Source organism: Balaenoptera borealis, assembly GCF_965194805.1.
Source record: "Balaenoptera borealis genome assembly, chromosome: 1".
In the NCBI taxonomy this organism is placed as follows: Eukaryota; Metazoa; Chordata; class Mammalia; order Artiodactyla; family Balaenopteridae; genus Balaenoptera; species Balaenoptera borealis.
In genome coordinates this window covers 169,942,724-169,970,199 of record NC_138860.1, presented here as the reverse complement: position 1 = coordinate 169,970,199, position 27,476 = coordinate 169,942,724, and the positions used below count along the sequence as shown (strand labels likewise).

The 27,476-nt window shown below is 53.8% G+C and overlaps 1 protein-coding gene across 2 annotated transcripts; it reads right to left on the bottom strand.

The window, feature by feature from the left end:
- Nucleotides 1-920: 920 nt before the first annotated feature.
- On the bottom strand, nucleotides 921-27,094 carry LAPTM5 (lysosomal protein transmembrane 5). 2 transcript variants are annotated; one of them, XM_082343875.1, is made up of 8 exons: nucleotides 26,728-26,921; nucleotides 11,161-11,254; nucleotides 10,400-10,476; nucleotides 8,670-8,804; nucleotides 7,461-7,583; nucleotides 6,170-6,265; nucleotides 3,621-3,713; nucleotides 921-2,330 (listed from the first exon to the last, which is right to left on the bottom strand). In XM_082343875.1, exons 1-8 carry the CDS (start codon nucleotides 26,812-26,814, stop codon nucleotides 2,241-2,243), a joined length of 795 nt encoding a protein of 264 aa, XP_082200001.1. In that variant the 5' UTR covers nucleotides 26,815-26,921; the 3' UTR covers nucleotides 921-2,240. The 2 variants fall into 2 exon arrangements, with proteins under 2 accessions (XP_082200001.1, XP_082200000.1); XM_082343874.1 differs by lacking the exon at nucleotides 11,161-11,254 and having other exon boundaries at nucleotides 26,728-27,094.
- Between the last annotated feature and the right edge of the window lie 382 nt (nucleotides 27,095-27,476).

Below are 27,476 nucleotides of genomic sequence, written 5' to 3'. Positions count from 1 at the left end.
CGGGAGGAAGAAGGCAAGAGGTGGAGAAAAAGAGAAAGAGATGACTGAAGAATTTGATTCCTGGGTCCAACCACGCCTGACCAGATTCCCTGGATTTTTCGTTTATGTGAGCCAAGAAACATCACGACCACCCTTTTGTTGTTGTCGTCATTGTTTTCAATAAACCTGGTTCACTAAGGTTCCTGTTACTTGCAAGCATCTCCTTCCTGTAAATGCTCTTCTTGGCTGAAGTTAGCCAGGGTGGGCTTGCAGCCAAAGAACCCTGATGTACACAAAGGCTCTTCGTGATCCAGGCGCCGAGACCCTGGCAGCCTCCTCTCCCGCCCCTCCGCACTTGCAGCCACGCTAGGCTGCCTCCCCAGCCTCTCCCCACCTCCACAAGGCCTTCCACATCCTGCCGCTTCAGCCCAAAACATCCTCCCCCAGTTTGCTCACTGCTGCCCCTTCATCCTTCAGACTCAGCTCGGTGAAACCTCCTCCAGGAAGCCTCCTCTGGCTGTCCTAGGTCCCTCAGGCTTTCCCCGTGACGGTGTTGTAATCATCACAGGCTATCATAATCATTTACATACCTGTCTTCCCCTTCCTCAGACAGGGGGTAACTGGAGGCTAGTCTGACCTATTGTGGTCACCCCAGTGCCCAGGGTAGGACCTGGCTCCAGGTGGGTGCTGTCCAGGTGCGTGGAGTCCATGCCTTATCAGGGAGACATCAGGGTGCTTAGAGGGTCCCTGATTTGTGATCAGAAACAGTGCCAGGTCATGACACTCCCTAGCTGGCCATGGCCCCTGTGAGTTTCTGGACTGAACGAACTGTCGTGTGCGTGCGCGTGTGTGTGTGTGTGTGTGTGTGCATGCGTGTGCTGGGGTGATGGAAGTGGTGTTCCCAGCCCTGGCCATACACCATATTTTAGGAACCACGTCAGCCAGAGAGAAGCGTGTTGCTGCTTTATTGAAACTTCTTCCCCATCACACAAAGCAATGACACAGGGGTGTGGTGGGGAGCCCCTTGCACAGCCCTCTCCCTCTGCACCCCCCTAGCAGACCCCAGAGAACCCGCCTCTGTGGCCTCATCTCCACCTTTGGGTCAGCGACCTCGGGAATCCCAGCCCCCAGGGAAGCAGGCAAAAGAGGGGGTGCAGGGACCAAAACCTTCCCTATGGCCCCGCCAACACGAACCCCCCGGGCGGGGACTGTGCCCACAAAGGGTTTGCCTGTTTTGACTGAACTAACCTGTGGATTTAGTGCAACAAATGGGTTTGCCTGATTTCAGCGCTGAATTTCTGCTTGACCACAAGCGTCGGGCAGAACTGGGTGGCCTACAGCCTATCTGGCAACGGATGGGCTGTAGGACAGACTGACAGCTCATTACTAGAGATGACCGCAGATGAGGAGACCCATTTCCCAGGACCCACTGCTGTGTGACCACACTGGCTGCGTGTGACTGGATGTTGAGGATGACAACTCTTTAGCAAAACTATTGTGCGTTTGTAGAGACTGATGATTGAAACAACAGTTATTTCCTGGTACTAGCCCTTGAATGACAGTTTGGCAACTGTCTGACTGAATTTTTCGTTTGAATTAACAATTATTCAGGACTCACAAGTACTGAATTGACTGCAGTGGGCATCCGGTTATTGGACTAGATTGAATTGAATGGTTTGGTGGGCTAATTTGATTTTTTTATTATTGGATTTTATCACTATTCTAAATTAACTGAGGGTTGGCTGACTTAATAATTGTTTAAGGAACTATTGGAAGAAAATGGATGTGTGTATTTGGTGGGGAAGACTAACTGATGACTACTTGACTACATTGCTCTGTGAATTGACAACTATTTACAAACTGACACAATGGACTCTTTTGTTTGACCACATTGTTTTCACTGAAATGACAAGTGTGTTTTTGACTTGTCGGCCACTTGGTAAAACTGGTCGAGAGTTATTTCACCAAACTCACTGACTTTAGAAAGACCAATCGTTTAAACCAATGTCAGAGCTGATCAAAAGAAGCTGAGTGCTGTTGGACTGAATTTTTGAGACCCAATCATTCAGCCTAAAGGGGTTGACCCAATGGTGAGCATCTCCCAGGCCCCGCAGGAAAAGCAGGCCAGCGAGCGGGACACAAGCGGATTGTCCTGAAGTCAGCCAGGTGGTTCACCCAGGCCACAGGGGCCACCTAAGCAAAGAAGCGGATTGCGAGGTAGCTCCGCCCCTCCCAGCACCAGGGCTGGGGCCTGGTGAACGTCATGCCTCTGAGTATGGGGGTGGTGCTGGGCCCCCCTCTGGAATCTTGTATGGCAGAGACACGGCTTCCTCATAGGATGGCAGGACCACCTGGGAGAAACAGAGAGATGAGGGCTGAGAATTGACCAGATGGGACCACTACCCCAACCTGGGGTTAAGGGGCTCCAACCCCCACCCCTGGCAAAATGATGTTGATGACGATGATGACGACTAGCATGCCTTGGGTACTTACTACGTGCTAGGCTTGGCATGCACAAGACAGGTGCGGTTTCTGTTCCTGCAATGGACAGACTTGCCTCTGCCTGTTGTGCATCAAGCCCCCTTGTTCTGATAACGACACACTGTTTTCCCTGGGAAAACATTCTCAGTCCATGTGCTTTCAGAAGAACTGATCAGCCCTCTGATCTGGGGGAGTGGACATGAGACCTCATGTCTAATGGGGTGGTCACTCAAAGTAGAATCTCATCCCCCTGGCAATTGTCACTGGTTTGGCGATAGGCTTGTAACCCAAGCTGGACCAATGAGACATGCTTCTGGGATGTCTTTCTTTCTGCTGGGGTTGCTGAGAGGGTGGGATGTCAGCCTAGGGATTTCGGCAACTATTTTGCTACCATGAGGAAAGGGCTGCCTTTCATCCTGAAAATAAGATCATGTCTGGACATCAGGTCTCAGCCATGCCTGAGCCAGACCTACATTGGACTTTCAAGTTCTATAAGCTAATAAATTCATTTTATTTTTTACGTAGGTGAGGTAGAGTTGGGTTTCTGACACTTGCAACCCAAAAAATTCTTGACTAATACAATCCCCATTTTACAGTTGAGGAAAGTGAGCCTCCAGTAATTTAAACCAGCTGCACTTTTCCCATCACTTTTCCAATCAGCTGCTTCTAAGTACACTTAATCCCTCTGCCTGGAAGGCCCCTTCCCCTTTCCCAGCTAACTTGTACCCGCTGACAGTCTAAGCCTTGGTCAAGTGTCACCTCCTCCAGGAAGCCTTCCCTGACACCCCAGGTGAAGCCAGGTGCCTCCTCTGTGATCCCATTGCCCCTGTGCTTCACACCGAGTTGTAATTGGATCTCTGTGTCTAGATTCACTCTGGACTACACTTTCCTCCAGGACAGGGTGGCATCTTAGTTTTCTCTGCATCCGAAGGGTTGGATATGAGTCCAGGAAAGAGTAAGAAGCAGAAAATGTTTAATGCATGAATGAATGAATAGAATCCTAGACAATCAGAGTGGAAAGAGATCTTCCCATTTCTTCTGGTCCAACCCTCATCTTACGAGTGGAGAAACTGAGGCCGAGCAAGGCAGAGACACCTGCCCTAAATGATACAGTGAGTGGCAGAGCTAGGACTTGACACCCACCCCCCCAGCAGACTCACCTTCTGCAGCATCTTGGAGCTGCTCCTCTCCTCGGCCGAGTTCATGTACTTCATGAATCTGTAGCATCTCCACACACACTTGAACATGTAGACCTGGAAAAAAGGTCCAGGTCAGGCTGTGCTTTGTGACCCTCCTTCTCACTGCCCCAGCAGACCTAGGACAGATGCTGGGCGCTTCCTGGAGATTCCCAGCTTACCCTGAAAGGTCAGACCCCTCTTCTGGTTGGAGGGGGCCTCACCTGCCAGTCTCAGGTGTTCCAGGTGTTTCCCTTTTCACTGCCCCACAGACTCATCACAGAAAGGAGCTTTTTAGAGGCTTCTGCACCACCCTCCAGCCTCCCTGGCAATAATCCTGCAGATCCTGCTTCTCCGCCCCCGAGGACTGGAAGCTTACCATCTCCTGAGGTGGCCCCGCCCATCCTGAGACAGAGCTGACAGTGGGAAAGGTTGTCTTCAAAATTGCTTATGATATGTTGTTTTTTTAAAGCAGATTATCCAACAGTGTATGCAGTAGTATCTCATGTTTATAAATGCAGAAAAATTATATGTATGGATGTATATATCTGTCAGATAATGTGAGCAACGGCTTTCTCTTAGCAATTGATGTAAGAATTGAGGAGAAGGGTTCCAGGGTGGGGAGTGAAGTCCCCAGGGGTGTGTTCAAGGAACAATAGCCAATAAGTCTCTCTCTGCCCCCAAAGGAAGGAGAGCAGGTCTTGGCATCTAGAAGGTCCCTTGTTTTATGGAGCCCCATGATGGGGACTTAAAAGGAGCAGAAATAAATAAAATGAATTATGAAAGAATGAAGTACGAAGGGCCAGGGCAAAGCAAGTAGGTGAAGGGTAGCCAGTGAGGCAGGGTTGGGAGTCGGGGTACAGAGAGAACTCCCACTGGATGAAGATAAAGAACAGGAGAGGGGTGGGGAGGGACGGAGGTGTGTGGTGGGGTTTGGGCAGTTTCTCTCTAGCAGAGTATATGCCGTAAACCTCCACGTTGGTCCCCCCAAGCCTTCAGGAATGTTCTCTCTGTGCATCACTAATGCGCTTGTGCTAGGTCAGTCCTTTGAGGAAAGGTTAAAAGGAGTGAAGTTGCTTCCAGTTTGGCACTGGGTGAGAGCAGAGACTGCTCAGGGCCTGGGATGTAAGGAGGCAGTGATGTCTGGCTACACCACCCACTTAAAAAGAGGGGGCGGAAATGCACCCAGATATCAGAGGTGCTGCTCTCCGAGTGGCGGTGGTTGGTGGGCTGATCGTCTTCTTTCTGCTCATCCGTAGTTTCTAAATTTCTACAGTGATCATATGTTACTTTCACAATCAGAAAAGAACACTTTTAAAAGCCCTTCCTTTTCTTGAGTCAACATCAGCCTCCCTGTGGCTTCCGGCCACAGGGCCCCCTTGTGGCCTCTAGAATCCCCATGAGAGTCCTTTGGGTACTTGGAGGCTGCGATCAGGTCCCCCTTGAGTCATTTCTTTCCCAAGCTGAACTGCCCTGGTTTCCTTGACTCCCGAAGACGGCAGCATTTTCTTGCCTCTTCACCCTCCCGTTGTGCTGCTATTTTTTTTTTTAAATTTATTTATTTATTTATTTATTTTTGGCTTCATTGGGTCTTCATTGCTGCACGCGGGCTTTTCTCCAGTTACGTCGAGAGGGGGCTACTCTTCGTTGCGGTGCGCGGGCTTCTCATAGTGGTGGCTTCTCTTGTTGCGGAGCACAGGCTCTAGGCATGTGGGCTTCAGTAGCTGTGGCATGTGGGCTCAGTAGTTGTGGCTCGCGGGCCCTAGAGCACAGGCTCAGTAGTTGTGGCACACGGGCTTAGTTGCTCTGTGGCATGTGGGATCTTCCCGGACCAGGTATCGAACCCGTGTCCCCTGCATTGGCAGGCGGATTCTTAACCACTGTGCCACCAGGGAAGTCCTGTTGTGCTGCTATTAATGCACTCCTATCTGTCACCATGTCTCCAAGAACTGGGACCTGAAACAGGACTCTATCCTCTGGGCCTGACTACCCCTGAGAAGAATAAAACCAATCCCCTCCATCCTTCTCATCACTAAACCTCTAGCAATATGACCTCAGGGCCCATCTACATTTTGGTGCCTGAATCACATAAAGCTGTTAACATGGGCAAAGCAAGACTTAGGGTGTCCCTTTCACAGGTGAGACCCAAGACCCAGAGAGAAGTGACTTGAAAACCAACCACACAGCTAGTGAGGAGAGAGCTGGGATTCAAACCCAGGTCTTCCTGAATCTAATCCCAGACAAAATAGCTCCTCCTTCCCCTGGATCAGGTCTCTCTGAGTCACACATTAAGTCCCCGACCCCTGAACACAGGTGGGTCTTCGCAGATCCACTTGCTCTAAAGGGGGCGTCCCCGAGGATCCCATGTGTGGGCAGAGGGGCTGGTGTGGGGAGGGCTGGAGTTAGGAGCCAAAAGCAGGGGTGGGCAGTGGTGGAAGACAGGCTTCCCTGCCTCCTAACAGTCTGGCATGGGTGGGCCCAGGGCAGCTCAGCCTCTCCACCCCTCCCTGAGCCATGGGGCAGGGGCCACTCACCTTCAGGATGAGGACAGTGATGAAGGCGATGGAGAAGATGATCATCATCTTGATGAACTGGTTGTGAGCCATACCTTCCTGGCTGGGGAGGTAATTCTGCAACAGGTTTGGGGGCCACATCAGTGTCTCTGGCCATAAGGAGCTCTAACAGTACCCACACATCGAGGAATAAAAGCCAGCTCTCCACGCACACAGGAACGTGCTGTGGCACAGCCATTATCTTGGCCCAACCCTTCAAGGGCCCTAGGAGGCCAGTACCACCTACCATCAGCCTCATCTGACAGGTGGGCAAACCCAGGGAGACAGATGCAGCTGATGCCTGTCCGGATGGCCCTTATCTGGCTGGTGCCCCCATCCCCCAGCTGGTGGTGGGCCACACCCGTGTCCTTCTCTGGAGGATAGTCTTGGTTGACGGAACCACCTAATCCTGAAATACCTGGGAGGTACGCCTCCTCCCCGAGGGGCACCTCATAAGCAGGACTGGTTGATGGAAGTTTCCTGCTCTGGTGGGACAACTGCTGTGGCATTTGCAAACATGTGCACACATCCTCTGACACTCCTCCCTCGAGTGTGGGCTAGACCTAGAGACTCACTTCTCACAAATAATAGGATGTGGCAGAGGCGAGTGTGACCTCCAAGACCACAGGGCTGTTTCCTCCTTGCTCTCTCTCGGATAGTCACCGGGGGAAAACCCACAGCCATGACATGAGGATGCTCAACCAGCCTTATCAAAGGCACACACGGTGGGGAACCGAGCCAAAGATCCCACAGCCACGCCAGTAAGCCAGCTTGGGATTGGATCCTTCAGACCTAGTCAAGCCCTTGGCATCCACAGCCCCAACCCCATCTCAGGTGCAACCTCAAGAGAGACCCTGAGTCTGAACAACCCAGCTAAGCCACTCCCAAATTCCTGATCCTCAGAAACTATGTGAGGTAACAACTGTTTATTGTTTTAAGTCACTATGTTTGGGGATCATTTGTTAGACAGCAATGAAAACACTAATACCATTTCTGCACTGCAGTTCATACTCCAGGGCACCCTCTGGGATCCAGCAGCGCTACTTCTAAAGCCACATGTCTGCCTGGCTTCTTCCTCTTGTCTAACTTGCTTCCCTCATTCCTTTCAAGTTTCTTCCCGAGAGTGCTCCTTCAGGAAATCACTCGCACAAGAATCCCTCTCCAAGCTCCACTTTTAGAGAACCCAGCGTAAGCACTGAGGCACAGAGAGGGAAAGCAACTTGCTCAAGGCCACAGAGCCAGTGATAGGAGCAGACCCTCAGCCCAGACTCACCATGTGGTTCATGGACTTGAAGTTGAGATAGGTGGGCACTTCCATGTAGGAGCTGCAGAGAGTCAGGATGCTCAGGCAGAAATCCAAGAGCTGCAGGGTCATCAGTGGGACCTTGGAGGGGCCCTTTGGAGGAAGAAGACAGACCAGCAAGTCAGCCCCAACCCAGAGGCCCGGGTACCACGGGGCACACTGTGGCCCCTCAGCTTGAGAGACTGTCAGCCAGATCGACGACTCTCTGGTCCATGGTACCCAGAAAGAAATGGAGGTCCATTTCTCAGACGTTCACACCATGGGCTGGTGCAAACCCAGGACCTGAACCAGGGTCTCCTGACTCCCAGTCCAGGGCCTTCTATAATGTAGCTTCTCAGCCTCCTCAAGGACCACAGTCAGGGGAAGTGTGAAAAGCAACTTTGGGGAACTGCGGCTGTGATTGGCACCAGGCGTCGCGGGCATTCCCACCAAGGATGCTCACCATCCTTACCTTCCTTCCTTCAACATGGTTACAAAGGAGGGACAAAACGGGGGCTGGGGAGGGAAATGGGGCATGTCCCGTTTCCTATGGTGTAAATTCACACGTGGCTGGCATTTGTTCCATTCTTATCACATGCTGAGCACCTTGTGCACGCTTTCCTCATGTAATGCACATAAGACACATTGATGAGAAATGATCTCAAGACACATTTTTACAGGAAGAAACGTGGGGTGAGGGACTTCCCTGGTGGCGCAGTGGCTAAGAATCCATCTGCCAATGCAGGGGACACGGGTTCGATACCTGGTCCAGGAAGATCCCACATGCCACGGAACAGCTAAGCCTGTGTGCCACAACTACTGAGCCTGCGCTCTAGAGCCCACGAGCCACAACTACTGAGCCTGCGTGCCACAACTACTGAAGCTCACGTGCCTAGAGCCCATGCTCCGCAACAAGAGAAGCCACTGCAATGAGAAGCCCACGCAACGCAACGAAGAGTAGCCACCGCTCGCCACAACTAGAGAAAGTCCGCACGTAGCAACGAAGACCCAACACAGCCAAAAATAAATAAATAAATAAATTTTAAAAAAAAAAAAATAAGAAGCGTGGGGTGACTTGGAGGAGCTCAGGGACTTGCTCAAGCTCACCAACTAGAAAGGGCCCTGGGGGCTCCCACGCTCACTGGCCTGGGCTCCTCCGCCTCCCCCGCTGGCCAGCTGTGGGACATGGGACGTACTCACCGCCCGGCTGCTGCTCCGGGAGACAAACTTGAGGTAGGCGGGCAGCTCGATGTAAGAGCCCAGCAGGGTGAGCAGGCACAGGAGGAAATCCATGATTTGCAAGGACAGGAAGGGCAGCAGGTACTTCTCCCGGTTCTGAAAGGCAGGCCCGGCATGGTCAGGGGTCCCTTGCAGCCTGATGGCTCCACGGGCCCCCTGGCCCACAGTTCCCTTCCGTCCCGGGGAACTCGGTGCTCTCCTGAATCACCTGCGGGGCTTGGCTGAGGTCACCCCATGGGGATCCACGTGCCTTCCTCTGAGTGAGGCTCTGGGCGTGGGGAGAAGGTAAGGCCCAGGCCCTGAGGGTGAGCAGTCTCGGCGTCCCAGGAGACACCGGGAATAGTTCCCATATACAGAGATAAGCACTTGGGGGCTCCAGGACCAGGGTCTGCCTCAACTCTCTCTTAAGAACCCAGTGACGAAAGACTTTGTGTCCATTTGACAAATGAGAAGGGATCAGAGAAGACTTCCTGGAAGTGGGGGCACCAGGGCTAGAGCTGGAAAGAAGCAGGAGGGAAGGGGAGGGTATTGGTGGCAGAAGGGCTGGCACGAGCCAAGGCCCAGAGGAGGAAAAAACTTGTGCTGCTTTAACAGTGGGTCTTGCCTCTGTGTAGGCCACCCCCGGGGATGTTCAGGCATAGTAAGAGACCCTGGGAGGCTTGAGGCTGAAGTCCCTCTCCTTCAGCTGAAAGCAAGTGACCACTATGACCAGTCTAAATGCGTAGGAACCCACAGTTGGGGACAAAAATCACAGAAAGGGTGGTTTCGTGGTTTCTCACGTGGTTGTCTAAAATCACTCAGGAGGCAGCCGACACAGCCCAGACTGAAGCTCAGAGGCTTCAGGGGCAACCTGATCCATTTTCCTAGCTGGACCATTTGTGTTTCTGCATGGACCACCGGAAACCAAGGTGAAATCACTCCCTGCGGTGTAGGGCTCCTAAGAGAGTAGCATTAGCTAGGGAGTGAACAGTGGCATTTCAGGCAAGGTGGAGACATTCCAAACCAGCACCAAATCACCACCCCATCCTGCTGGCCCTGGGAGTGCCAGCCCACCACTGTCTGCCCAGGAAGGATTCTCTTTCCGAGGTCTGCTCTCATGGCTATGTGGCGGGGCCCTGGCTTGCTGCCCAGCTGGGGGCCAAGGGACAGACAGGTTCCTCTCTGCAGGAGGCTGAGCCACAGCCCGCCTCTCTCTCTCAACCGCTAGCTGGACGGCACTGAGCTGGACGCATCTACACCCTCCCCTTTGCTCCTCTCGCTGATTTCAAAACCCACTGCTTTCTCCCGTCTACCTAGACCTCAAAATGACCCTTCCTTTTTTCTCTACCAAATGCCCGGCCACCATTTGCAGTTCAAGAGGATGTGGGTTGCCAGCTAGTTCAGCCAAAGTGTCAATGATCAGCAGTGGCCACAGCCGGCTGTGCACACCCTCGTGCATGGAGGGTGTATTTTCACAGGGAACCGAGGCCTCCGACCTGAGGGATCTGGTGCGGAAAAGGGGGTTTCCAAAAGGTAAGTGTGAAGATCTCTAGGGTGCAGTTTGGATCTCCTCCAAATACCTACCTCCCACCTCTCAGCATCCAGTGCTGCCCACATAGTGGGTATGAATAGGAGGGAGCAGGAGGGCAGCTGGGCCTCCTTGCCAGCCCGCAGATCCTGGCTGCCCTCCCCCTCCCCGACAGGGCACTCACCTTGACCACGCCGATCAACAGGCTCAAGCTGATGATAAAAAGCATGGTGATGAGCAGGAAGCTGGAGATCAATTCCGCTGAAAGGCAAAGAGAGCAGTGAGGGGCCCAGAAGTGCCCCCAGGAACCCACACCTGGGGTTCCAAGGACCACACTTGGGGAACCACTGGTGTGGGCACTATGCCAGTGAACCAGAAAGCCCAGGCCCCGCCCTCCTGCAGTTCTCAGTCTTGACGGGCAAACAGAACAATTCAGGTAACACAGGACAGTATAACAGAGGGTGCAGGGTGGGAAGGAGGCCTGGGGTCTGCTTTAACCGGGATGAGGTGGGGGAAGGCCTCTGAGGAGGTGACCTGTGAGCCGAGTGACCAGGAGTCCAGATAGGGACCCGAGACAGGGCCCAGCTTGGTGGGGTCAGTGCAGCTGGAGCGTGGGGAGTGAGGGGGAGCGTGGAGGGAGCTACGAGGTGTGGGAATGCGGCCAGAGAGGTCAGCAGGGGCTGGAGCCCACCGTGAGGAGTTGCGATTTTATTCTGGGGGACGGGCTGCTATTGAGCAGGAGAGTCCCGCTGTCACCCTTCTAAGCTGATTAGGTTTGCAAAGCGCCATCCTATCTGCTCTCACACCTGGAGACTTTAGTGTGAACAAGTGGAATTTCTCCATTTGCAGACGTCAAAAAGGACAAGTGGCAGAGCCTCAACTCCACCCCTAGCCGGTGCCCTTCCCTCTGCCACCCCACCCCACTTCGGCTTCCCCTGGACCTACCGATCCTGAGGTAGCCTGTCTTCGAGAACTTGCAGGAGGCCTTGCCGTGGGCCACCTCCACTGAGTGCTCAATGAACAGCAATACACTCATGATCTGGGGACAGAACAGAGCATTAGTGAGCCGGGGCCCGCACAGCTCCACCACCTACCCTTCCCACCCCGACGGCGTGCAGTCAGGGCCTGTGAGGAGGGGTCCTGGAGGAGATGGAATGCGGGTCAGTGGGGCATCCCAGGTAAAGTGTGGCCTGTACAGATAGACAGCTCAAGCTCGTAGTTCCTCCTTCTTTCTCTTCCTAGCTGTGTGAGCTTGGGCAAGTTACTTGACCTCTCTGTGCCTCAGTTTTCCCATCTGTACAATGAGAATAATACTGATAGCTACCTAAGGAGGCAGATGTGAGGAGTAAATGAGAACCTCCCAGCAGAGCACTTAGAACCACACCCAGTTATCCGTAAAGCGATAACTGTGACTACTGAAGGTCAGGCTTGAGGAAGTGGGGGAGAGTGAGGGCTCTCACCAGTGACTGGGCCCCTGCTCTGCACCCTCTTTTATAGTGACAAGTTCTGAGCATCATGGGATCTTAGTCACAGCATCTGAGCGTCACAGAACTTCAAGTTCTTGGGATCATCAACACAGGCCTGGGAGCATCTGACCTGTGAATCCCAGCCCCCATGGCCCCTCAATCCCCATATGCAAAATGGGGATAATAATAATACCTGTCTCATAAGGTTGTAGGGGGGCCAGATGGGATAATTCACTTAGAGTACCTGACAAATAGTAAGCGCTCAATCTATCTATACTATTATTATTGTTACTATTCCCTCTAGACTATAGGTTCTAGGTAGGGAAGGACTCTGTCTCTCTTGTTCACTGCTCTAGCTGTTGTAGATGAATAAACAGAAGGATGGATGGAGGGATGGATGCATGAACGAATAAACCCTATTCCCTCAGGGGACCCTTGCTAAGAATGACAGAGAAGGGGCAAATCTGATGGGCATGAGTGTTGCCATGGCCGTGGCAATAACTGAAGTCCAGCCACAAAACTGCAGTTTGACAGGACCTTGGAGGTCACCTTACCCTTGACCTCCATCTTCTAATGCAAGAACACTGTGCCGTGCAGCCTCTACTTAAATGCTTCCAACCACGGGGAACTCACAATCTTCTGTGTGTCCATGTCCTTACAGCAAGGCTTGCTCCCACCATACACACACACTTCTCCAGATGCCATCTGCCCACACCGCCAACAGGATGTCTCCTCCCTTGTAGTAGATGTCCTACCTCTATTAATATGGCCTAAGTTTACACTGGCTTTCTAGGCGGCCCTCCACTAGTAACTGACGCTCAGCTGACAAGCAACTAGACACCCGCCATCTGTTTCCCCCTAGCTGATTGTGTGGGTTTTTTTAGCTCAGACATAGGTTTCAATTTGTCTTCCTACCATATTACATCCTGTTTAGGGGGCAGAAAGGGACAGCAGAGAAGACTGATGAGGAGCTGGGCTCCAGAGTCAGTCAGAGATGGATTTGAATCCAGGTCGTTATGTGACCTTGGGCAAGTCACTTTACCTCTCTGAATTCCCTCATCTGGAAACTGGCAATCATTGGATTTAATAAGGAATAAATTGCATTGTATTTGCAAAGCACTGAGCTTGGAGGCTGGCAGTGGGTGCTCAGCAAGTATAATCTGCTTTTGCCTGGTGTGAGCTTACGTGGGGCAGTCGACCAGTACCGTGAGGAGAGTGCCAGGGGGCTGACAGTGAGCTTGCTCTAGCTGCTCCCTCTACGTGGTATGGGGTGAACCAGAAAGGCTTTGTTTCACCAGGAGAGTGGAAAACAGCTCAGAGCGGAAAGCAGACATGGCGGGGGCTGTGGCTGGTACCCACAGGAAACAGCTCAGAGAGAGAAATGCGGCTTCCTCATCCCCTAAAGCCTGGAGTTCCAGCCCCTCTTCTCCCAGTTTCCCCTGTAATGAGGGAGAGAGAAAAGGAGGCAGATGACGGTTCAGTCCAGGACAGAACAGGGCACCCTGAAAGACTGGGAGCTCTGGGGCTCCCTGTTGTGTGCCAGCAGAGCACAAATGAGTCGCCGCAGCTGGGCTTAGAAGGGCACTAGCATTTATCATCCGTGGCACAAGAAGGCTTTTGAAGTCCCAAGAGTCCAGGATTGTCTGAGATCTAGAAAGAAGCTCAGAATCAGACAACCCCAACGTCCAATTGCTGGAAAGAGCCTCTGCCCACTTATTTCATAAGTTCCTTCTGCTTGTTTTCTAAGCTCAGAGAGGTTGGGTGGCTTGCCCAAGGACACACAGTAAGTTGGGGACAAAGTGGAGACTGGAGTCCCAGTGTCCCAGTGCTATCCTGATGCCTTCCCACACACCCCACTCCCCAAGTCACCTCAGAGCCCTGCTAGCCCCGACCCCAGAGGGCTCAGATATTTCAATCATGTGCCTGTCAACAAAACCTTTTGCACACACTACTCTCTATTTCTTGATTTCCAAATTATATGCATGTGCTACTGTCTTGGTTTATAATGAACATCATAAAACACACATACCAAAAAAATCCAGAAATGAATAAAGAACATGATTGACAAATTTAGAAAATCTAATATTGTCATTCTGAGACCCCAGTGGTCACCTTGGGTATCACCCCACTTTGGAGACCAGTGCTAACCCACAAATCACTCTCCAGATCCTCAATCCTGGCCCCAAACATCCCCCACAGCCCTGCCACCAGGTCTGCAATCCTGCCATTAGCGTCCCAGCTACCCCTCTCCAACCACCCCTCCTGAATATCCTGGGACCCCAGGAAGGGGAGGGAAGAGGAGGGACATTTGTACAGCCTGACTCCATGCCAGGTTTGCCACCCACCCCATCCCAGTGATCCTCCCAAACCCAGCCGAGGGACTGTTCTTAATGCTCCCACCCGCATATCACAGATGGGGAAAGCGAGGCTCAGAAAGGTCCAGTAATTTGTCCAAAGCCTCCCAGCTGATCATCTGTAGGGCCACGATTCAAACCCAGGCCAGTGGGCCCTGGATCTGATTCTCTTCCCCCCTCCACTGTCCTCTCAGCATCTCCCAGCCTCCTGGCTCTGCCTGAGGTCTGCCCTCCTCGCCCACTCCCATGTGGGCGCCCAGCAGAGTCAGCAGGGCACCCACCTCCTCGTCCCTCTGCCGTCTCCTCCACCTCCCACAGCTTGTGCAAGAAGCAGCAGCAGACACCAGAAGCATTTCTGCTTTTGTAAAAACCACCTGTGTTTAAAACCAGCCTCATCCTTTACCCCATTTCACCTTCTCAACCGTCCTGTAGAGAGAGGGAGATAATTCTGTCCCCATTTGCCAGACGAGAACCCTGAGGCTCACCGAAGGCAGGAACTAGCCCCAGGTCACAGAGCAGGGCAACCTCAGAGTCTGACTCAGACCCTCTGCTGGCCCCTAACCTTCAATGGAAGACACTAGTCCCCGATCCAGGAGAAAGATAGGCCTCTCAGCTCCCTAGGAGATGGGGTGGAGAGGAATTGACATTTCTTGTGCACCTACTGTGTGCTTGGACCTGTACACACAGGCTTGCACCACCATCTCCCAAAACCCTGCAAGAGAGACAACATTTTCCCCATGGTATAGATGAGGAATGGAGGCTCAGCAAGGAAAATTCACACGCCCTGTGTCACATGGCCTGGCTGGGATGTGAACCCTGTTGCCTGGGTTCCCAGGGTCCAGGCTCCACTCAAGGCTGAGTGGTTGCTCTGGGGCCCAGCCCTGGTCTCACCCACCATCTGCCCACTCTCCCCCGGCAGCTGACCCCCATCCTTGGACACCCGCAGCTCAGAGGACAGCAGCTGGAACTTGAGGCCACTCCCACTGCCTCATGGCTGTGTAACCCTGGCCAGGTCCTGGCTCCTCCCCGGCCTCAGTTTACCTCCTCCAGTCAATGTGGAGAGTCACCCCTATTCGCACTGGAATGATTGAACTCCTGCCAACCGCAGCACATCACACCTAGGCTGCCCAGGGTCTCCCACCCCGGAGCTGCACCCCGCTCATCAGAAGGCCCTCACTCCTCCACCCAAGTCCCCAACCAAGAGCTGTTTGTAATTCCAGAAAGTGCCTGGCTTACCTATAGCATAAGCTGGGAGAGGCCAGGAAACTCCAAGAGTCCAGATCTCCCAGGCCACCTGGCCCTTCCCTTCCCCTCACGCCCCTGGTTTCCACCTGGACACAGAGCTGCCCTCTCCCTGAGCCCTGAGGACCTGCCTGGGCCATGACTCATGCCCTCTTGCGACAGGAACGGGGCTTCTCTCCTCCCACAATGCCCAGGCAGATGGCATTCACTCGCCCAACTTTTCCTCCATAATAGCATCTTCTCACTCACTGACCTTAATTCCACATGGTGAGATCACGTGGTTAAGAGTCAGGGTGCTGGAATCAAGTGGCCAGGGCCCCAACCCCAGCTCTGTGGCCTTGAGTAAGCCACTAACCTCTATGATCCTCAGTCTCCTCATCTGGGAAATGGGGATAATAACTGGACCTGCCTGCCTCGTAGGGTTGCTATCAGGTCAAATGACGTGCCAGCACCGAGCCTGGCATACAGCAAGCGCTCCATCAGTGCACACTGTTGGGCAGGTATACACTTGCTCCCTCGTTTATTCATCCAGTAAACACTCTCTGAGCACATACTGCCTCCAGGCCCTGTCTGGGAAAACCATTGACCCTGGCCTGCAGGTGTCACAGTCCCCAGGGGAACCCTACAGCTGACCAGTGTGTTCAGAATCACGACATGGGACATGCAGGGGGCTCAGAGTCCCTGATGAGGGAGTGATCACAGCTGTCTGGAAGGCTCAGGGAGGGTTTCACAAACAGGAAAAGCTTGACCATGGCTTTGAAGGATAAGTCGGAGTTTTCCAACAGAGAGGAGAGAAAAGCATTCCAGGGAGAGTGATCGTCGTGTGTAAAGGCTCAGAGCCAGCAGTACAGACCCAGCGAATCGGGGGCAGGGAAGAGGCAGGGAAGGCCTCTTCCCTGAAAGAGGGGATGTCACCGGTGGGAAAGTGAAGCCCAGAGAGAGGCAGTAGCCAGCCCAAGGCCACACAGCGAGCGTGTTGCAGAGTCAGAATCAGCCTCGGTCCTCCTGACGCCACGCCAGGGCTCGGGCTGCACGACCGAATCAGTCCTGGCCACGCTCAGCACACCCACTGCCACCTCCGCCCTCCATTCCCCTTTCTCACCTCTTCCCTCGGCTTCTCCCTGGTTTCAGTTCTCATTTTCATCCCCCTCCCCGTCTCTTCTTTCTCAATAACAAACACAACTTCCCTAAGCTGAGCAAAGGAGGAAGTGGCTGGGAGGCCAGGAGAATTTCTATTTGTTTTCCTGGTGGCTCTGAGAAGCAACCAACAGCCTGAGCTGAAATAAAGGGGGCAGAAGTGGTAGGAGGAGAGGAAGAATCACGGAGGGTGGAGGGATGGCAGCACTACTGAACATGGCCGTGGCCGTAACGGTGGTGACGCCGCAGCTGAATGGAGTAGAGATGCGGGTCAGGCGGGACTGACAATGGTGATGGTGCTGGGAGGCGGCACTGGCTGCCCTGCGGCTGCATTTGGCATGCTGGCGACAGTTAAGATCCTCTGGGCAGTGATAATAGAGGTGGCGGTCGATGCTGCAGAGGTGGTGGTGATAGAGGTAACCGCAGGGCTGCTGGGAAGTGGTAATTAACTGCAATGACCGTAAGACCATGCTGTTGCTGCTGCTGTTGATGGCAGAGGTGATAGCATGTTATGATGGTAGTGACACCAGATCCCCTGGCTCTAGGGACCCAACACCAGTTCCCGGTCCAAGAACATGGGCCCACCCTCTCGGACCTCCTGGGGGGCTTAGGACCCACCCTCTCATAAGCAGGCAGGCAGAAACCCATCCTCTGAACTTCCGGGGAGTAAAATTTACAGGGAGACCCAACGCTCAGTGAGCATCTACTATGTGCCAGCCGGTGCGCGGACACTTTCCTGTCTGTTAACTCCACTTCTCCTCACAAGTCTGTGAGGTCAGGACTGTTTACCCACTTATATCCAAGGAGAACAGGGACTGTGGGTGCCTCGGCCGAAGCGGCACAAGGAGTCGGGCCTGGGCTTGTCCTCAACCCTCCCCAACAGAGATAATGCCGTTTGCACAATGGGAAACTGGTCCCAAGTGCACAGCCCTTCCTGCCCCTCTCCCCTTCCAGGACTGCTCCACCCTGACTCTACATCCTCTGGCTCTGGTGGCCTAAGAACTCAAGGGCTCCTGCACACTCAGACTATTATTATTATTATTATCATTACCCTCCTCCTCCTCTTCCTCATCATCCTCATTGCCCCCACCCTGAAGCTCAGCCCCCTCTACCTCACCCACCCACCCTGTTTTCCCTGGGGGGGGTCCCCTGGGGCTGTCTGGCGAGAGGATGGGAGAAAAGAACCAGATGTGTCAGCGTCAGGAGGAAGCTCCCCTCCCCCAACCCCACCCCACACTTCCTGTCACAGCTTATCGGGGGCAATGGCGTGGGGATCATTCCCCCGCCCCTGCAGCACTATCTCCCCAGCCACCTCCCCAGCCGGCCCAGATAAACATCACGATGCGCCCCCCTCAAAGCCAAGGCTCAGCTGCTGCCCCAGCCGGGCTGCCTTCACCTCCCTGGGAGCCGGGCTCCTCTGGAGGCTGCGGCTCTGCTGTCCTCCCTCCCATCCCCGCCCCCTCCTACTATTAATTGCCCCCCCAACCCTGCCTGGCCCCTTTACTCCTCTGTGCCTCAGTTTCCTCATCTGTAGACCAGAGAGAAGGCTCCACCCACTAGCAAAGCTGCAGTGAGGAGCACATGAAGTGACATATGTCTGCTACCAAAGATGATGACTCAGAAAGATCGAGTGACCGGCAGAAGCACTTGGTGTGGACTCCAAGCCACGGGTCCCCGTGGCCACTGTAACAGCCCACCCTGGAAACAACCCCAATGTCCTCCCCCAGTACAACAGGCCAAATACACCGTGATATATTCATGCAGTGAAATACTATACAGCAAGGGGGAAATGAGCTGGATACACACGGCCACACGGAGGAAGGTCACAAACGCAATGTTGAGAGAAAGAAAGAGCCCATGTTGTGTAATCTCATCCCTGGGTACTTCTAGAACTACGTGTGTTGGAAGAAGTCAGTGGGGGTCGCGTAGTGATGAGGTGGGGACACCAGGGGCCCTTGGGGGCTGGTCCCATCCTATTTCTCCATCTGGGTAGAGGTTACCTGGCTGTTCACTTTGAAAAAGGTCATCTAGACGTGCACTTATATAAACTATGTATCAATAAGAGGTTTGCAGGGCTTCCCTGGTGGCGCAGTGGTTGAGAATCTGCCTGCTAATGCAGGGGACACGAGTTCGAGCCCTGGTCTGGGAAGATCCCACATGCCGCGGAGCAACTGGGCCCGTGAGCCACAACTACTGAGCCTGCGCGTCTGTAGCCTGTGCTCCGCAACAAGAGAGACCGCGATAGTGAGAGCCCCGTGCACCGCGATGAAGAGTGGCCCCCGCTTGCCACAACTAGAGAAAGCCCTCGCACAGAAACGAAGACCCAACACAGCCAAAAATAAATAAATAAATAAATTTAAAAAAAAAAAAATAAGAGGTTTGCAAAAGTAAAATAAAATTGAGATTGGTTGCCACCGGGTCAGACCCTGGGGATTACAAAGATGGATCAGGCTGGGCCAAGCCCTGGATGAGCCTCTGGGCCTCCAGGCAAGACCACATGACCCCCAGGACCCCAGCAGGTGGGGGTGGGAGCTGCCCTGGGATGGGGGAAACGCTGGGAGCTCGGGGTCCAGGAGTTGGGGCTCCAGGAAGGCTTCTGAGAGGCAGTGAGTCTTGAAGAAGATTTCTCCCAAAGGGCAGTGAGAAGGGTGTTCCAGGCAGAAGGAACAGCAGGAGCGAAAGCAAAAGAGAGTTAGACGCCTTTAGGAAACTGCAAGAAGCTTCTCTTGGGGAACTGTGACTTGGGCTTACCATGTGCCAGGCACAGAGGAGGCCCCCAGGAAATGGTAGCTACTGGGTGGCTGGGCCAGTGGAGGGATGCAGGAGATGCTAGGGGGACATGTGGTTTTACAGGGATGTGACTTTGGGGTCAGCAGGGGTGGGAGAAAGAGCACCCCGGGCGGAAGGGACAGCTCGTACAAAGGCCGGGAGCTGGCAGAGAACACGGTTCAGATAGCGCGTGCCAAGGTTCATCACCCTGCAGGGTGGGAAGTGCCAGGACGGGAGCAGCTCGCTCTGGCACCACGTCCAGGAAAGCCAGTGTGTCATCCTCTGAGCCCTGTCCCTTGCCTGTGCCCCGCGTGTGACAGCCCAGCAAGGCCTGTCCTCTGCTCTCTGCCCTTTGATCTTTCAGACCTGCCCCCATGAAAGAAGACAGGATGGCAAGCCTTCCCCTGAACAAGCAGGCACTAAGGGCAAAATTTCTGGCCCAGTGAATCCCAGTGGCTTCTGCCATTCTTGGTGGGGGAGCGGTGGTCATCCTTTATGGGCACCCATTTGGGAGCTCAGAGTCAGCCTCCAGGCTTGGTCCACACTCCCATCCTCCTCCACTTCTTGAGTATCTAGAGAAGTACACTGCACCCCCCAAACAATCCCCATAAAACATCAATTCCTTATTTACCTTCAGGGCAAAGGCCGCCACGTGACAGTAAATGTTACTATTACTGGAGCATTTAGGAGAGGCCAGGTCCTCTGAACACTGACACACACTCTTCATTCCTTCGTCCTCGCCTCAGCCTTATGAGGCAACTTCAACTATCATTCCCATTTTCCCCCCGTTTTGCAGGTGCCATTGAGACTGCATCTTTGCATGTGGGCTCCGTGTTTCTAAGAACGAGGCTCCCCGGATATTACAGTTGAACCCCACCCGATTGCTGCCAAGAAGCCTGGCCCTCCCCCACCGCGGTCTGGAGCAGCAGCGGCGGAGCCCGGGCCCCGAGCAGGACACCTGGGCTCTTGTTCTTTATCTACCCCGGGCTGCAAAGTTGCTTGGCCTCAGTTTCCTCTTCTGTCAAATGGGGGCTCCAGGGGTAGCTACAACGTGTGGGGCACTCGCTGGGTGCCAGGTGTGCCTCCCACCTGGTTTCCTTTGAGTCTCTGACCTTGCAGGTCACAGTTATTGGCCCCCAGTTGACAGGGGAGGACACTGGGGCTCGGGGAGGGGGAGGGACACGCTGGGGCTGCAGCAGGGCTGAGGGGTGGAAGGTGGGAGCCAGTGCCTCACTCTGTACAGCTCCCTGCTCAGCTTCCTGCCTCATTAGGGGTTCTGTGCACCCTCCCCTACCCCCGGTGGGGTGCGGGTCCCCTGGGAGACCAATGCAGGCCTCATAGTGAGCTCAGAGCAAAGTCCTGGTTCTGGGCCACTGCCCTGGGCTCAAAATAAAAGCCTCACTTCCTGGGAGGCTCTGGACTAGGGTGGTGACCAAGAACCTCGGCCCACCCAGGCCCTGCCTTCCAGCCATGGGGCCAGGTCTGAGTGGGGTCCCAGCCCCTGCACCAGCCCCTGGACCCTCCCCCAGGTTGGTGCCTCTCCCAGCTATGGCCCTCTGACAGCAGTGGGTCCCTCTGACCAAGGTGATGCCCGATGGCTGGAACCACCATTCTCTACCCCCCATTCCCAGAAGCCCCTTATTTCCCTTCCCTTCCCTTCCCTTGGGCCTGAGAACCAGGAAGTGGGGAGGGGATAAGGCCCAGCCTGGGGTCTGGCCTGTCCTGGCCCACCTCACACAGATGACTGGCCGCCATCACTCGGCCCACCAGGTCTGGTGCAGCAGGAAGAGCCCAACTTTGCCCCCAGAAGACCCTGCGTGTGACCCCCCATTGGCCCAGGGGGTCCAGTGGTCCTCTCAATGGCTCCAACATTTTATAAGCTAGAAGGCAGAGTGCACACCCCAGAGATGGGGAGCACAACTGAGTTCCCACCAGGGCCCCTTGGCCAGGGCACTGGGGAGGGGCCACGATTCCCACCCTACCCCACATGGGGGCATCAGGCGTGAAGGCAGAGGTTCTAACAGACGACCTAACAGTTGGGACCTATTTTTAGGCCCCAAACAGATGAGCACTTGAGAGGGGAGTGACCTCTGGTCACGTCCCACAGCCCACACTGGGCATTCGCCTGCCAGCACCCCTCTCCAGTGGGGTCACATCAGCTCAATACCTCAAAACAGTCACCCTGAGACAGGGACCACTGGCCCCATTTAACAGAAGAGAAAATTGAGGCTCAGACAGCAAAGGCACCTGCCTGCTCAAAGTCACATCATGAGTGAGTGATAGAGACGGGTCTGTGATCTTTTCCATCCCAAAGTGGAGCAGAGAGAGAAGGGCCACGGGAATTCTGAGGAGGACAAGCAGGAGGGCTTCCTGGAGGAGGAGGCTTCCCATGAGCTGGACCATAAAGAAGAAATGAAGACTGGGTGACAGGAGGGCCTCTCAGAGAGACAGACAGACCACCCCTGGGCCATGGGCCAGGTAAAGAATTCATTTGTTGACTCGCTGGCTCATCCCACACACCTGGGTGCTGGTAGCTGAGGCCTGGAGCAAGCCCTTCCCCCACCTCCCTGTGTGACCTGGAGCAAGTCAGGGACCCTCCTGGGCCTCTGTTCACTCATCTGTGAAATGAGAGAACTGGGTCAAACAGAGATCCATCCTTCTACCATGAAACCTGAGAGCAGCCAGGCATTTGGTCCAGTCTTATCCCTGCTGACCTCTGTAGCCTCCCCCACCACACCTCACAACCATCCCGCCCTCGACCCCAGCTCTATGAGCTTCTCCGTGCTTCCAGAGCATCACCTGGCCTTTCCCGCCTCCATGCCTTTGCTCTCTGCTCCCTCCACAAGCTTGCCCTGTTTTCCCCAACATTCCCAAGCAAAGTCCTGCTCATCCTTATCACTCCGGCCTCCTCCCCAAAGCCCTTGCTGAATCCCCAGCGTCCACCCCAGGGCTGGGCTAAGGCCTCTCATCTGTGCCCCTATAAGAGCCAGCACTGTCATCCAGCAACGCCATTATCACAGTTTTTCCTTGGCAGGTTGGAATCCCTAGAGGGCAGAGGCCAGGAATGAGTCAGGCCCATGTGCTGGCCTGGGGCTGGGCACAGAAAAGAAAGACATGTTTGAGAACAAATCTGCATTCGCTAGAGGCTCCTTTAAATAATGGAGGTCAAGTGCTTTATTATTAGCACTGCCTCAGACACGGAGCCTGTTGCCAGCCCAACTGTAAGTCAAGTGGTCAGACCCCAGAGCGCTGGTAGAGAAAGTCACTTCACAGTGGAGAAACCTGACAAACACGACCTCAGCCAGGTGATCAAGGTCAACGTCAACAGTGATAAGACATTCGGAAGTACACACCCTTGATATGAAGTGCTTAGAAGGGCGCTTTACCTCTGTGGTCTTCCTCCCAAAACACATTGCCCAAGTCTAACCATAAGAAAAGCACCAGACAAGTCCCATTTGATGAATATTTGACAGAATACGTGACTAGTACTCTTCAAAACTGTCAAGGTCATCAAAAACAAGGAAAATCTGAACAACTATCACAGCCAAGAGAAATCTAAGGAGGCGTGATGACTATATATAACGTGGGATCGTGGAAGAGAAAAAGGACATTAGGGAGAAGCTGAAGAAATCTGAATAAAGTATGGACGGTAGTTAATAATAGTATATCAATATTGCCTCATCAATTGTGACAAATGTGCCATATTAATATAAGATGTTAACAATCAGGGAACCCAGATGTGGGGTATACAGGAACTCTGTACTATACAATTTTTCTGTAAATACAAAACTGTTCTAGGGCTTCCTTGGTGGCGCAGTGGTTGAGAGTCTGCCTGACAGTGCAGGGGACGCGGGTTCGAGCCCTGGTCTGGGAGGATCCCACATGCCGCGGAGTGACTAGACCCGTGAGCCACAACTGCTGAGCCTGCGCGTCTGGAGCCTGTGCTCCGCAACAAGAGAGGCCACGATAGTGAGAGGCCCGCGCACCGCGATGAAGAGTGGCCCCCGCTCGCCGCAGCTGGAGAAAGCCCTCGCACAGAAACGAAGATCCAACACAGCCATAAATAAATAAATAAATAAATAAATAAATAATTTTTTTTTAAAATTCCTTTAAAAAAAAAACTGTTCTAAAATAAAACATTTATTTTAAAAAGTAATACATGCTCATTGTACCAAATACAGAGAATACAGAAAAGTAGCAAAAAATTAGAGCTTTCACAACCTATAACCCAGAGACAAGCCATGGCCAGCATCAGTCTCATTTCCTCCTGGCCTTGTTTTGGTGTATCCTGTTGCTACAGGGTTGAAATCACCACAGGTTTAAGCTTTTTATCAGACAACGAATTTCTAATGGAATTCCAGGCGCTTGGAGAGGAGAGGTTAGGGAGGGAGATATTTCTAGGCAAAAGGGTCTTCTGGGTCCCTATCTCCTGCCATTAACTTGGGACAGACATGCTTTGGGTTGCCAGACAAACCAGAACCAAAGAGGCCAATTTACAAAAGTTCTCTGACTCCTCTATGTGTGCAAGTTGGAGTCAGAAAACGTTCATGAACCGGGGAATCCTCTACACAAACCCAGTGAAATGCTGAGGAAGGTCCTCCAGCCATTGGACACGGAGGTCCTCCAGTAATAACGCCCCGATGACTCAATAAAATGGGGCATTGTCTCAGGATGCCAAGAGCCCGATTTAACCCTCCCCAGAGGGGTCCAGTCCACGAATAGCTCTCCGTGTGCAGGGCCGTCGCCCATGACTGGCTCCAGATGACGACCGATCTGAGTGATCAACACATCTGGATGGCAGCTTCTCTTTTTCCATCCAGATGTTCGAGGCCCTGACAGCACACCTGCCACCCAACTGCCAGGCCACAGAGAAAGCCCCCAGGCCCTGCCCTTTCTGGGAAGGAGCAGAGGCCTCTTACAGAGGGAGCAGGAGGACGACCCTCCACTGGAATCAATCAAGGACCCCAGCCCAGAGAAGACCGCCCGGGCCAGTTGTACAGCTTCTAGACTTTTCTTCTGTTCTCCTGCCTTCGGCTCTAGAACATCCCATGACTCCCCATGACCCACATTAAAGACAGTGGTTCTCAACTGGGAGTGATTTCACCCCCAGGAGACATTTGCAATATCTGTAGATATTTTTGGTTATCACAGCTGGCGGTGTGCTACTGGCATCTTGTAGATAAAGGCCAGGGATGCTGCTAAACATCTTACAATGCACTGTTCAGTCCCCACAACAAAGAATTCTCCAGCCCCAAATATCAATAGTGCCCTATAGTGAAGGCCCAGCCTCCAGCTTGTCACTCCAAATCCCTCCCACCTCCTGCTCCCCAACCTAAAGCCTCCAGGTTAGTCTATGTAGTGTCCCCTGCACAAGCCACTGTCCTCAGCCTCCACACCTTTGCACACCTATCCCTCCCCCATCCATACTCCCCACAACCAAACTCTACACCTCTGCCAGTGACACCTCCTCCAAGAAGACTTCCTTGATCACTTGTCCACACATTCTCCAGCTCTTTGGGCAGGAACTGATGTCACTTAACTGTGTACAGGTGAGGACCTCGGACAGCATGATCAAAAAGAAACCGCAAGAGTCACAAAGCCCAGGGTTTGCAGGGCAGACTCGGGGCCCAGCAGCCTGCAAATGGATTTGACTTGGTCTGCACAGGGATTTCTCTTTTACCTCAAACCAGTCATCAACATGGAAACAGCAGAAATTGTGACATAAAAGCCTCTGTTTCCTGTTTCTCCAAATGTCCAAAGAGCGGCTGCTGGGGCCCACATTCCTCCATGGCAACAATCAGCGGAAACAGAGAGTGGCCGCCAGAATAGACCCAGAACAGGCTCCGCAGGTCACAGCAAGGTCCGTCTGCCCCACTACGCTCACTTACAGGAGCTGCCTGGCCCCTGGAGGCACTGGAGTTTGAGACCTCTGAGCTGGTCCATACCCTCTTGTCCATCATCTTATAAAGGAAAACCTGAGGCCCAAGGGAGCAGCTTGTCCAAGGTCACATAGCCAGTTAGTGGCAGAGCAGGGGTAGGGACCCAGGGGCCTGCTTCTCACGGGAACATCCCTGCTTACTACACTGTGTTTCCAAGAATGTTGCACAATCTCAGAGCTTGAAGAGGCCCTAAGGACTTGGTCTGGGGACAGTCAAGTGCCATTCACTCCTCTCAGGAGCACTCTTGCGTTGGCAGAAGCTAGGCAGAGCAACCTCTGAGCCCCGCCCAAAATCAGTGTTCTGGGGTCTGACTGCTTGACTTACAGGTGTGCTGGCAGCAGGCTCCGTGTCTGAGGCACTGCTAATAATAAAGCACTCAAATACCTGTCAAGCACTGCTCTGTGCCTTGTAGATATTTACTCCCTTGATCCTGAGAACAACCCTATCAGAGAAGTATTATTATTCTCATGCCCATTTTTTAGACGAGGAAACGAACATTCAGAGAGGTTAAGTAAGTGGCCTGAGGCTGCACAGCTAGGAAGTGATGAGGCCAGGACTTGCACACAGGAGTCTGGATCCAGAGGCTGTGCACCGAACACTGAAGAGCACCAGCCCTCCGAAGGCTGGGCTCTTGCCAACAGCCCTGCCTGCTCTGCGTGCGGCAGGAAGCAGATGCAGCCAGGTCTGAGAAGTTCACAGCAGCCCACCACAGTGTGCCAGATTTAGGCTAATTTTGAGGAAGCCCTTCCAGGCTCATAAAAGAACTGTTAACCACAGGCCCTGAGTCACCCTGGGAGGAAGGCCCCCGGGTCTGGGGGAGCTGGGTGTGGCTTGGAGCTGTGGGCTGGGGGGATAGTTCTGGACAGGGCAGAACAGAGCCCCAACCTTCAGCCACCAAGACAGAGGGGGAGCCTCTGGCCCCAGGGGCCGTGACTCGCCCAGAATCACTCTGAGTTAATAAGAGACAAGACTCCGTACCCGGCTGTGCACACCAGCCTCCAAAGGGGGACCTCTGGGCCCGTTCCTCCTCGGCTGGGCCCACAGGCGCTCAGGCCAGGCCAGGCACCCTGCTCGTATGTAAGCTAAGAGGACACAGCCGCCTCCCTCCCCTCTGGAAGCACAAAAGGGAGATTCGCGCTTCTCATCCCCTCCAGTGGCCTAGGCCCCAGGGGAAGAGTCGCAGCCATGCCTGTGACCTGACCCCATTTCCTGACAATGATCCCAGCTCACATTTCTCTCAAGATTCCTGGCTTCCAAAGCACTTTCACATCTGCTGCTCCCTCCGTTTGTACCTGGATGAACTTGTGGCTGCTAAAGGTCCCATTTCACAGAGGCAGAAACTGAGCCTCAGAGAGAATGTGAGGTACGTTTGCTTAGAACAAGGACCCCTCCTCCCACTCCTGCCACTGCTGCAGGGTCCCCTCCCCCGCTTTGGACAGAGAGGAAGCCCAAGGCCCGGAGCACGGAAGGGGCTTGTCCAGGGTTCCAAGGGGAGGTGGTGAGCAACGGTCCTCCCATTCGAGGGGTCTCCATAGATCGGGGCCACCCTCACACGCACACACGCACACATGCACACACAGTGTCCCGGGCCGCCTGCACACTCACCACATGGTAGATGGCCAGGGCAGTGGTGGCGATGCGAACGTTGAAGCAGCAGCAGGTCTGGCGGATGGCGGCCGCGCGGGGGACCATGGTGTTGCCTCCCCTCCTCCGAGGCACTGACAGGGAAGGAGCCAGGAGCCTGGAGCAGGGAAGGAGCCAGGAGCCTGGAACAGGGCAGAAAAGGGAAAGCTGCGGGCGCCCTCCTCACTTCCTTCCTGCCCCTCAGACAGGCAGGGGTAAGGGCGTCACAACTGGGGCGGGGCAGCTGGGAAGGGCCCCAGCTTTCCTCAGAGCACGGCAGCAGGCCCCTGTCACTTGCAGGAGGGGCTTCCCTTACACCGACGGTACCTACCATTTGCCAGGCCTGGGGTTTAAGCAGTTTCACCCGTGCCTTTCTTAGAGGATGCTCACCATCACCCTTGGAAGCAAGGACTGTTAGCAATCCCATTTCCAGATACAGACACGGAGGTCCAGAGAAGTCAAGGCGTTCAGCCAAATCACACAGTAGTCAGTGCTGGTGGCAGGATTCAAACCCAGGTCTGTCCGGCTGCAAAAACAGCTATTGTCTAGTATTTCCTACATGTTCTAAGCATGCTCCTGGATCCTCACCTTTAATCCTCTAACCACTCCTTTAATCCTCTCCTCAACCCTTTGAGGGAGATACTATTAATATCCCTACTTTACAAATGAAGAAACTGGGTCACAGAGAGGGGAAGTGATTTGTCCGAGGTTACACAGTTAGCCCGTGGAGG